This window comes from Callithrix jacchus, chromosome 15, assembly GCF_049354715.1.
Source record: "Callithrix jacchus isolate 240 chromosome 15, calJac240_pri, whole genome shotgun sequence".
Classification (NCBI taxonomy): Eukaryota; Metazoa; Chordata; class Mammalia; order Primates; family Cebidae; genus Callithrix; species Callithrix jacchus.
The window spans coordinates 34,380,804-34,392,420 of record NC_133516.1 but is presented as its reverse complement, the minus strand read 5'-3'; the positions used below and the strand labels follow the sequence as shown (position 1 = coordinate 34,392,420).

At 42.0% G+C, this 11,617-nt stretch overlaps 1 protein-coding gene across 2 annotated transcripts in view; it reads right to left on the bottom strand.

Annotated features, from left to right (window-relative positions):
* Positions 1–2,732: 2,732 nt before the first annotated feature.
* Positions 2,733–11,617, bottom strand: part of IQCF3 (IQ motif containing F3) — a 56,670-nt gene continuing 47,785 nt past the window's right edge. Inside the window, exons 2-4 of one of the 2 annotated variants that reach the window (XM_054245694.2) lie at positions 4,799–4,961; positions 3,891–3,938; positions 2,733–3,186 (exon numbers count right to left, since the gene is read on the bottom strand). In XM_054245694.2, the coding sequence (XP_054101669.1) occupies positions 2,788–3,186; positions 3,891–3,938; positions 4,799–4,873 (522 nt within the window). In that variant the 5' untranslated portion in view covers positions 4,874–4,961 and the 3' untranslated portion in view covers positions 2,733–2,787. Of the gene's footprint in view, positions 3,187–3,890; positions 3,939–4,102; positions 4,172–4,798; positions 4,962–11,617 lie in introns of those variants that run through there. The other variant, XM_002758398.6, reaches the window with a different exon arrangement.

The window sequence follows — 11,617 nt, the reverse complement described above, 5'->3', positions numbered from 1 at the left end:
AATAAATAAAAATAAAAGAGACTAAAGGGATATATTAACCAAGTGCAACATGGGGGCTTTGTCAAAAGCCTGATTCAAACAAATCAACTGTAAGAACAAAAAGGACATTTTTAAAGTAACTGAAGACGTTTGAACAATGACTGAATAATAGATGATATGAGGGAGTGTTTGTTGTGTTGGATGTGATGACAACATTATGGTAATGTGTTTTTTAATTACATTTTAAATCTTGAAGTAATTGCAGATTCACATACAATTACAAGACACAATTCAGAAGGATCCAGTGTATCCTTTATCCAATTTCCTCCAATTGTGAGATCTTGCAAAACTATAGTGCAGTATCACAGTGGCACTGATACACTCAAGGTCCAGAACAATTTCATCATCCCAGAGATTCTTCCTGTTGCTCTTTAAACACACACACACACACACACACATTAAAAAATAATAGAGATGGGGTGTTGCCAAGGCTGGTCTTGAACTCCTGAGCTTGAGCAATCCTCCCTCCTCGACCTCCCAAAGCGTTGCGAGAACAGGCATGAGCCACCGAACCAGGTCCCTGCTGCTTTTTTGTAACAACATTCATCCCCTTCTGCCCTCCCCTCTTGACTCATTAATGTGTTCTCCACTTCTATAATCTTTGTCATTTCAGGAATGTTGTATAAATGGAATTAGCCCCGGCACAGTGGCTCATGCCTATAATCCCAGCACTTTGGGAGGCTGAGGCAGGGGATCACCTGAGGTCAGGAGTTTGAGACCAGACTAGTCAACATGGTGAAACACTGTCTCTACTAAAAATACAAAAAGTAGCCAGGGGTGGTGATGCATGCCTGTTGTAATCCCAGCTACTGGGAGGCTGAGACAGGAGAATCGCTTGAACCCTGGAGGTGGAGGTTGCAGTGAGCCAAGATAGCACCATTGTGCTCCAGCCTGGGCAACAAAAGTGAAACTTTGTCTCAAAAAAAATGAATAAGAGAAAATGGAGTTATACAGTTGTACTGTGTAGTCTTTGAGTGAAGCTACTTGCTATTGTCACGTGTAGCTATGAATTACTCTAATAATGCTGCACTGCACACTGTATCCCACACCCTATAACTTAACAACTAATCAATGTTATTTCTGCAAACTGGGGAGAATTCCTGACAAACAACTTTGTATCAGCTCACTCCCTTTCCCCCTTTGCCTTTAAAAACCTGATTGAAACAAAGGCCAAATGGAGATCATATCCAAGGTTACCTGCGTGTGAGTCTTCCAGGCAGCTGTCTTAACTTTGGCTAAAGTAAACTCTTTAAATTACATTTTGTGCCTCAGCCTCTTCCTTTTAGGTCAGCACTGTCTAACCATTCACCCATTTGGGTTGGCCCACTTTTTTTTGGCTATTCTAAAGATACAGAAAAAAACAACTTACTTTATCCTATCATACATCCAACTATACTCAACACAGTACTTCACCTCTGGTCACCAAGAAGTGCGTGGGGATTTCTCCCCACAAAGAAATTCTCTGGCAGATTCTTCAATGGACACCAGCTTGGTGTCCTCTACCGCAATTCAGTTCTGACAGTATCTACCTAGAGATAACTTCAGATTCCATAGCTTGGGGGCTCAGTCCCACAAGACTGACTCACACTTCGGATGCTAATCACGAGCACAAGTTGTTGCCCTAGAGGACAGAAGGCAACAACAACAAGAAAAATCAGAGACCAAGGTGGGTGAAATGAATATTGTTGCTACAGTCAGTTATGAGTGATGACAAGGGCTAGGGCAGTGCTACCCAGAGTGTGGTCTGTGGACTGGAAACAGCGATGGGCTGTTTGTTACCAGTGAAATAAGTACAGAGATTGAGGATAAGCATGGAGAAACTATTATAGCAAATTAAAATAGCAGTATTATGTGTTCTAATAATTTAAAATAAGGCTTTTGTTCTCTATTACTTTTCCATGTATTTTTCTCAGAATTCATTTTTATTATTTTCCGTATGAACTGGTCTGTGATGAATTGGACATCTTTAGGAAGGAGTCCTTCCCTACGGACAGCTTGGGAGACATCGCCACACACAGGGAGGCGGTGAGGGCAGTGGGAGCCATGTTTGTGTTCAGTGCCCTGGGGGAAGCAGGTGCTAAGGAGGCAAGAGGGAGGCAGAGCTCTGGTGCTTTAAGATCGTGATTATCAGCTGCTTCCAAAGACTTGGAGGCTTCCTGTCCATCAGCCTCCAAGTTGGCATGAGAATCACCAACCTTGCACCCAGTTGTCACTAAGGACGGCCTCCTGTGCTTTCCCTGGGCAACACTGCTCCTGACGGCCTGACTTCTGTCAGGAGCTTGGCAATAGAAACCCAATGTGTGCAAGCCCCCTTTGGCCCCTGGCAGCTGAATGAAAGAGCATGGGCTCAGACACAACTGTCTTCCAAGAGAGTGCCCAGATTCTTCAGGAAGGTGAAGCCCATACCCTTCCGATTCCAAGCTCAGGAGACAGGAATGATGCCAGGGCTGTGGAGTGGGACATCTGGCTCTGCACATGAGGACAGCCTTGGGCTGCAATTTCTGATTTGCATGTAAAGGCAGCAGCATATGGCCACTGTCAGTCCTCACAGGGACCATAGGCACTATTGGGGCAGGGAGTGGGGAAGGAGGAGGTACTCACACTGAAGTCTTTCCCCAGGTAGAGAAGGAGAGAAAGAGCAGGGCACAAATCCCAGGGTCCCTGTGGTGAGGGGAATCACTGAGACTCATATGACCTGGTCAGACATTTATTGGGGCAGTGGAACCTGTTCTCCATGCCCCAGGCCTTTCAGATTGATAGGATTTCAATGTGGAACTCTGGATGCTTTGAAGGGATTGCACACTGGACCTGTAAAAAACCATCAGTCTGGAAGGCAAGGCTCCCCTCTGGAACCTGGAACAGGCAGAGAGCGTTGCACATTTGGCAGTAACGTTGCCGGCACTGCCACATGCGGATGCAGGCCTGGAGCTTGACAGCTGCTTGCTCCTGGATGACATAGGTCCTCAACAGGGCCTGCTGCCGCTGACGGATCCGCCTCTGCACCAACGTCCTCCACCAGCACTGAATCATCCAGGCCCTGAGGGCAGCGACCAGCAGGGTCCTGCGCACCAGGACCCCACGCCACCAGGCCTGGATCTGCCCAGCCGCCTTCACCCTTTTTTTGTGACACAGTTGTGCAAGAAGCAGCTAGCCAAACAAAGCAGAGGACTCCAGTGAATTTGTCAACATCAAACATAGGTCGTTCTCTAAAGAATCAGCTCTCCCCCTGCTGGTTCTGAGGACCCAGGAGACCCGGGTGGGGTTTGTCCTCTACTTCTTTCCTGTCCATGGCTCTGGGCACATCTGTCCACTCTCAGAGTCGCAGTGCCCTCATCTATGAAACTGGGATATGTTTGATCTGTGGACTTCTCGGGTTCATAGGTCTAGGGGAGACACTTTCTGGTCCAGAAGACAAGGGTGTGAGAAACTGAAAGATCTTTATGAGAATCAGTGAACCTCCGCATATATGGTCTGTGTCCTGGTCTAAACTCCAGCCCACGATGCTGCCTCCTGATGTCTTGTGTGGTGCTGCAGCCCTTTGGGGTTTCCCCTCACCTCACTTCTGCGGACTTCCACTACCATGTCTCAGAGCCTCCTCATCCTCCTGGGCCTTTCCACTTCCTGTGCTGAGCCCCACCCGCCAGGTGGCTGTGCACATGCTGCTTCCTCCTCTCTCTACCGTCTGTCTCCATACCTTACTCAATTCACCCAGGAGAGGCAGGGCTTGAGAGAATAAGAGGGCAATGCTGAGCCAGCCCCTATGGGACCAGAGATGGAGCTCCATTTCTAAGAACTCTGGGGTCAAAGAGTCAATGATCTGTGGTTCCCTCACCCTCCTGGGCCCCACTTACCTTCCGCTGCCTCTCTCTCTCTAGTGCATCTTCATCTGGACCAAATTTCTGTAATCAGAATGTGGGTGTAGGGGAGCATGGGTGAGGACCAGCCCGGCTGCAAAGTCCCCACAGCCCCAGTTCCCCATTCTTTGCCTGTGTCCTAAGAAGTGGCCTGGTGCTTCCCTGGGCCATGGGACAACTCCCCACCCCTGGGGGAGTGTGTGTCTTACACAGCATTGACTGCCCATGGTTTTGGAGCAGTGGTTCAGGTGATCATCTCCCTCTGGTTGCTGCTCCCTGACCTTGGCAGGGGCAGGAAGGGTGGAAAAAGAGATGGCCATGATGTCACAAGGGCAACTGTGACCAGGGGCCAGGGTGCCTTTTCCAGGCTCAAAGTTGATTGATAAAGAGCAAATACCTGCTCTCCTGTTGAATTCCTCGGGCAACTCTGTTGAATAAAAATTCTGCGAATATCCTTTCCCAGATCGTCATCCGCCTGCTAACTTTTTTCATGGTTGTCTTTCCTTCCACAGTGATCTTTAATTTTGGCATGCTGGAATCCATTGCCCCTTTGCAATTCTGCTTTTGTAGTTTTCTAAGGAAGTGCTTTTCCGTCCAAGATCATAGGTTTTTCTGAGATTCTGGTCTACCTTTTACATTAAGGTGTTTTAACATTTAATGTAGATGTGTTTATGAGACATTTACAATTAGAAATGACAATGGGGATGTTACCACTGACCCCACAGAAATAAAAATAACCATCAGAGACTACTATGAATGCCCGTATGCATACAAACTTGAAAACCTAGAAGAGGTGGATAAATTCCTAAACACATACACCCTCCCAAGATTGAAACAGGAAGAAACTGATTCTCTGAACAGACTAATAATGAGGTCTGAAATGGAATTAGTAGTAAATAGCTTACCAACCAAATAAAGCACAGGACAAGAAGGATCCACAGCTGAATTCTATAAGATGTAAAACGAAGAGCGTGTGGCATTCCTACGGAAACAATTCCCAAAAAATTGAGGGAGAGAGACTCCTCCCCAGCTCATTCTATGAGGTCAGCATCATCCTGATAACAAAACCTGGCAACAACAAAACTTTAGGTTAATATCCTTGACAAACATTGATGCAAAAATCATCAACAAAGTACTTGCAAACTGAATCTAACAGCCCATCAAAAAGCTAACCCACCATGATCAAGTAGACTTCATCCCTGCAATGTAAGGTTGGTTCAACATAAGCAAATCAATAAAATGTAATTCATCACATAAACATAGCTACAGATAAAAACTGCATGATTATCTTAATAGATGCAGGAAAGGCTTTCAATAAAATTCAAGATCTCTTCGTGTTAAAAACTCTCAATAAACTAGGTACTGAAGGGACATACTTCAAAATAAGAGCCATGTATGATAAACCCACAGCCAACATCATACTGAATGGACAAAAGCTGAAAGCATTCTCCGTGAAAACTGGCACAAGACAAGGATGCCCTCTCTCACCACTCCTATTCAACATGGTACTGGAAGTCTTGGCTGGATTAATCAGCCAAGAGAAAGAAATAAAGGGCATCCAAATGGGAAGAGAGAAGATCAAACTATCCCTGTGGGCAAATGAGATGATCCTATATCTAGAAAAAGCCATAGTCTTGGCCCAAAAGCTCCTTCAGCTGATAAATAACTTCAGCAATGTCTTAGGATACAAAATCAACATAAAAAAGTACTTGCATTCCTATACACTAACAACACTCAAGCTGAGAGCCAAATCATTCACAATCTCATTCACAATTGCCACAAAAAGAATAAAACCTAGGAATACAGCTAACAAGGGAGGTGAAAGATCCCTACAGTGAGAATTACAAAACACTGCTCAAAGAAATCAGAAATGACACAAACAAGTGGGAAAACATCTCATGCTCACGAATAGGGAGAAATCAGTATGATTAAAATGGTCTTCTGCCAAAAACAATTTAAAGGTTCATTATTATTCCTAGCAAACTACCAATGACATTCTTCACAGGACTAGAAAGAACTATTTTAAAATTCATATGGAACCAAAACAGAGCTCCAACAGCCAAGGCAATCCTAATCAAAAACAACAAAGCCGGAGGCACCACATTACACAACTCCAAGCTGTACTGCAGGACCACAGTAACCACAACAGCGTGGGAGGAGGGCAGAAACAGACATGTAGACCAATGGAACAGAATAGTGAGCCCAGAAAAAAGGCCACACACCTAAAAGCATCTGATCTTTGAGAAAGCTGATGAAAACAAGCAATGGGGAAAGGACTCCCTATTCAATAAATGGTGCTGGGATAACTGGCAAGCCATATGCAGAAGATCGAAGCTGGACCCCTTCCTTATACTGTATACAAAAATCATCTCAAGATGGATTAAAGACTTAAACGTAAACCACAAACTATAAAAACTCTGGGAGACAACCTAGGCAATACCGTTCTAGACATAGGAATAGGCAAAGATTTCATGATGAAGACCCTGAAAGCAATCGCAACAAAAGCAAAAATTGACAAATGGCATCTAATTAAATTAAAGAGCTTCTGTACAGCAAGAAAAACTATCAACAGAGTAAACGGGCACCTATATTATGGGATTAAAGATTTGCAAACTATGCATCTTGCAAATGTCTAATATCCAGTATGTATAAGAAACAAACAAATTTACAAGAAAAAACAAACAACCCAATTGAAAAGTGGGCAAGGGACACGAACAGACACTTCTCAAAAGAAGACATACATGTGGCCAACAAAATGTGACAAAAAGATCAATATCACTGATCATTAGAGAAAAGCAAATCAAAGCCACAGTTAGATACCATTTTACACCAGTCAGACTGGCTACTATTAAAAAAAAACAGATGCTGGTAAGGTTGTGGAGAAAAGGGAACACTTATACATTCTTGGTGGGAGTGTAAATTAGTTTAACTATTATGGAAAGCAGTGTGGTGATTCCTCAAAGAGCTAAAATGAGAACTACCATTCAACCCAACAATCCCATTGCCGCCCATCACTGGTATATACCCAGAGGAAAATAAGTCATTTTACCATAAAGACACATGCATACAAATATTCACTGCTATTTACAATAGAAAAGACATGGAATCAACCTAAATGCCCAGCAATGACAGACTGGATAAAGAAAATGTGCTACATATACACCATGGAGTACTATGCAGCCATATAAAAGAATGAGCTCATGGCTTTTGCGGGAACATGGACAGAGTTGGAAGCCATTATCCTTAGTAAACCAATGCAAGAACAGAAAACCAAGTACTGCATGTTCTCACTTAGAAGTGGGAACTAAATAATGATAACTGACAGACACAAAGGGGAACAACAGACGCTGGGAACTGCTTGAGGGTGGAGGGTGGGAGGAGGGAGAGGAGAAGAAAAGTAACTCGTGAGTACTAGACTTAGTACCTGGGTGATGAAATAATTTGTACAACAAACTCCTGTGACATGAGTTTACCTATATAACAAACCTGCACATGTACCCCTGAACCTAAAATAAAAGTTAAAAACCCAAATCAAAAACCAACAACAAAAAAGAACTTCATGTACATTGTTTAAAAAAACCTTATAATTACAAATTAATTATAAAAATTATGAATTATAATCTAGCATTTATAAAAATTATAGACATATTATGATTATAATTATGAAAGTTATAATTATAAATAAAAAAGAACAGTATGCATTTCCTGCCTTATTCGCTCCCAAAAGACTCTCCCATCGCTGAGACAACTATTTTTAACTCTTCAGTATATTTCTCCTATGATTTACCTCTATAACATGCTATATGGAAAATTCTTTATTTTCTCTTTTAGATATTACTCTTGACTTCTTTTCATGAAGTGAAAATTTACCTGTTCCCATCCTCTGCTCTTCTCTCAATATGATTATAGCATCTTAGTTTTTGGTTCAGTAAGTATTCAGTGCTTCTATCACTGATCACATGGACATCCTGTCCATGCTTAGCAACATGGCATATTGCTATGACAGCCTTTTATGCATTTCCTGTCCACTTTTCCTGGAGCTATTGGTTGCCATGGTTTGTAGTGATTTATCCCCAGCTTTCCACCCAAACTCCGATAATCAGTCAACTTTGCTTTTTTCATGGAGCCCTGCACCACTCTGTAATCTGGGTAGCTGCTCTTCTAACCTGCTGCTTGGTCATTCTTCTGGGGTACCCTCTCACCAGCATCCTAGGAATTCCCTTCCCCTCTCCCCTGTGAGGACTCTCCTACCTACTAGATCCCACGTGTAGCAGGCAGTTTTACTGGGGATGCAGAATCACTCTGGATGCTACGGGGTAAGGAATTCACTATAGGAAATAGAACTTAGGCGATTGTGTGAGCAGCTGGGAAAAAGAGGGCATTACATTCTAGATAGAAAATTTTTTTTTCCTTTTTCTTTTCTTTCTTTCTTTCTTTCTTTCTTTCTTTCTTTCTTTCTTTCTTTCTTTCTTTCTTTCTTCTTTCTTTTCTTTTCTTTTTCAATTTGAGAGAGGATCTCTCTCTGTCACCCAGGCTGGAGTGCTGGGGCACAATCATAGCTCACTGGAACCTCAACCTCCCAGCTCAGTGAACTCAAGCAATTCTCTCACCTTGGCCTCTGGAGTAGCTGGGACTACAGGCACGTGCCACTGTGCCTGGCTAGCTTTTTGTAGAGATGGGGTTTCACCATGTTGCCCAGGCTTGAAAATTATTTTTCCCTCAAAATATTGAGGAATTGGTTCCACCTTCTGTTAGAGGTTTGGATCTGTGTCCCCGCCCAAATCTCATGTTGAATTGTAATCCCCAGTGTTGGAGACAGGGCGTGCTGGGAGGTGATGGGATCATGGGAGCATTTCTCAAGGTATAACACCATCCCCCTTGGTGCTGTCATGTCAGTAGTGAGTAAGTGAGTTGTCGTGAGATCTGGTTGTTTAAAAGTGTGCGGCTCCTCTCCCTCCCTCCCTCCCTCTTCCTCCTGCTCATGTAAGATTTGCCTGCTTCCCCTTCACCTTCTGCAATGTTTCTAAGTTTCCAAGACCTCCTCAGAAGCAGCTATGCTTCCTGGACAGCCTGCAGAACCGTGAGCCAATTAAACCTCTTTTCTTTATAAATTACCTAGTCTCAGATATTTCTTTATCTTTTTTTAAGGTATTTCTTTATAGCAGTGCAAGAACTGATAATATCTTTTATGATAAAAGATAATACAATATCTTTTATCCCTCTGATTCCTTTGTTTGTGGAATGTGACCTATTTTTTTTCCTCTGGAAGCTTTTAGGATCTTCTTTTTCCCTGATGTTCTGAAACTACAAGACGGTATACCTAGAGATGTGTTTCAGTTTTAATAACCATTCATTGTGTTGGGCACTGGTTAGGCTTTTAATTTAAAAATTCATGTCATTTACTGGGAAACTTTGTTGTATTTGTTTTTCGATAATTCCTACCCCTCAATTTTTTTAGTTTTGTACATTTAAAAATCCTATTCGTCAACTCATGGATTGATCCTCTAAGTTTCTAATATTTTTCACACTATACTCCGCCTTTTTGTGTCAGTTTCTCCCTGTAAGGAGATGGAACATGTCTTCCTGTGCCTTGAGTTTGACTATATGACTCGCTTTGGCCAATGGAATAGAGTAGCACAACAGTGTGCAAGTTCTGGGCTGGGCTTTAAGAGGCTTGCCCATTTATGTTTGCCATCTTATAGTTTTTAATCTACTTTCTGGTAGATTTTCTTTCTTTCTTTTTTTAAGATCTCTTATTGTTACATTAATCCTTTTACCCTTGCATCCTTCTAGCTTTGAAATCTATTTTATTAACTGTGAGAATTGCAACTCCTGCTTTTTATTTATTTATTTTTGCTCTCCATTTGGTTGGTGAGTTTTTTTCCATCCCCTTGTTTTGAGTCTTTGTATATCTTTAGATATATCGTTAGATTTTGTGGATAATGTATATTTTGTGTGTTTAAAATGGAGAGCTCTATTGAGTTTATTTGTTCTGGATCTTAGTTCCAGTCCTGGATATCGTTATCAATTTTCTGTCTTGTTGAATCTAAATCTCATTATGGGTTTTATGTATCTGGGTGTTAAGATCTCTTATTATTACATTAATCCTTTTACCCTTGTATCCTTGTAGCTTTGAAATCTATTTTGTCCAATGTGAAAATTGCAACTCCTGCTTTTTATTTATTTATTTTTGCTCTCCATTTGGTTGGTACGTTTTTTTTTTCAACCCTTTATTTTGAGTCTATGTATATCTTTGGATATACCGTTAGATTTTGTCTGTATCTTTTGATTGGGAGATTTGGTCGATTTAAATTTAGGGTTGCTGCATTTGATATTAACTGGCTATTTTGTCCTTTCGTTGATAAAAATTCTTCTTTATGTTAATGCTCTTTACTTTTTGGTGTATTTTTAGAAAGGGTCATACTGGTTGTTCCTTTCTGTGTATAATGCTTCTTTTAGAAGTTCTTGTAATGCAGGCCTGGTGGTAATAAAATCTCTGAGTACTTGCTTGTTCCTAAAAGATTTTATTTTTCCTTCAAATGTAAAGCTTAAATTGGCAGGATATGAAATTCTGGGCTGAAAGTTCTGTTGATTAAGTATATTGAATATTGGCCCCCACTCTCTTCTAGCTTGTAGGGTTTCCGTTGAGAGATCTGCTGTAAGCCTAATAGGCTTACCTTTATGGGTAACTTGATCTTTCTCTCTGGCTGCCCTTAATATTTTCTCCTTCGTTTCGATCTTGGTGAATCTAACAATTATGTGCCTTGGAGTTGGTCTTCTTGAGGAATATCTTTGTGGTGTTCTCTGTATTCCCTGGGGTTGAATAGTGTCCTGCTTTGCTAAATTAGGAAAATTTTCCTGGATAATGTCCTGGAGAGTATTTTCCAGCTTGAATTCATTATCTCCGTCACATTCAGGTACACCAATCAAGCGTATATTAGGTCTTTTCACATAGTCCCATATTGCTTGGAGAGTTTGCTCATTCCTTTTTATCCTTTTTTCTCTATTCTTGTCTTGTTGTTTTGTTTCATTAAGTTGGTCTTCGACCTCTGATACCCTTTCTTCTGCTTGATCCATTCGGCTGTTTAAGCTTGTACATATTTCACTAAGTTCTCGTGTTGTATTTTTCAACTCCATAAGTTCATTTGTATTCCTCTCTATATTGTCTATTCTTTTCAACATTTCATCTAACCTTTTTTCCAAGTTCTTAGTTTCTTTACATTGGGTTAGAACAAGTTCCTTTAACTCCCAGAAGTTTCTTATCATCCATCTTTTAAAGCCTACTTCAGATAATGGAACACAGTCCTTTTCCATCAGGGCTTGTTCCGTTACTGATGAGTCCTTTTCCATCAGGGCTTGTTCAGTTGCTGATGAGTCCTTTTCCATCAGGGCTTGTTCTGTTGCTGATGGGTTCTGATTTTGAGTATACTCGGCCTTCTTAGGCTGTTTTTTTCCCTTCATTGTAGATGACCTGCCTTTCTAATTAGGTTTCTGAGTCGACGTCTGACTTATTGATTCCCAGTGCTGGGATCCGAGCAACCCACCGTGGCAGCCTAAATAGCAGCGATAAGACTGATGGTGCGCTTCTGCCCGGGAATCTCTGGTCTGGCTTCCCTCTTGAGTCCGCAACAAAGGGCTCTGACTTCCCAGAGCTCCAAACTCCAGTCAGTAGGGGAAGCGGTCCCATTGGCTCTGCATGAAGAGCTGCCGCGTGGAGACGCCGG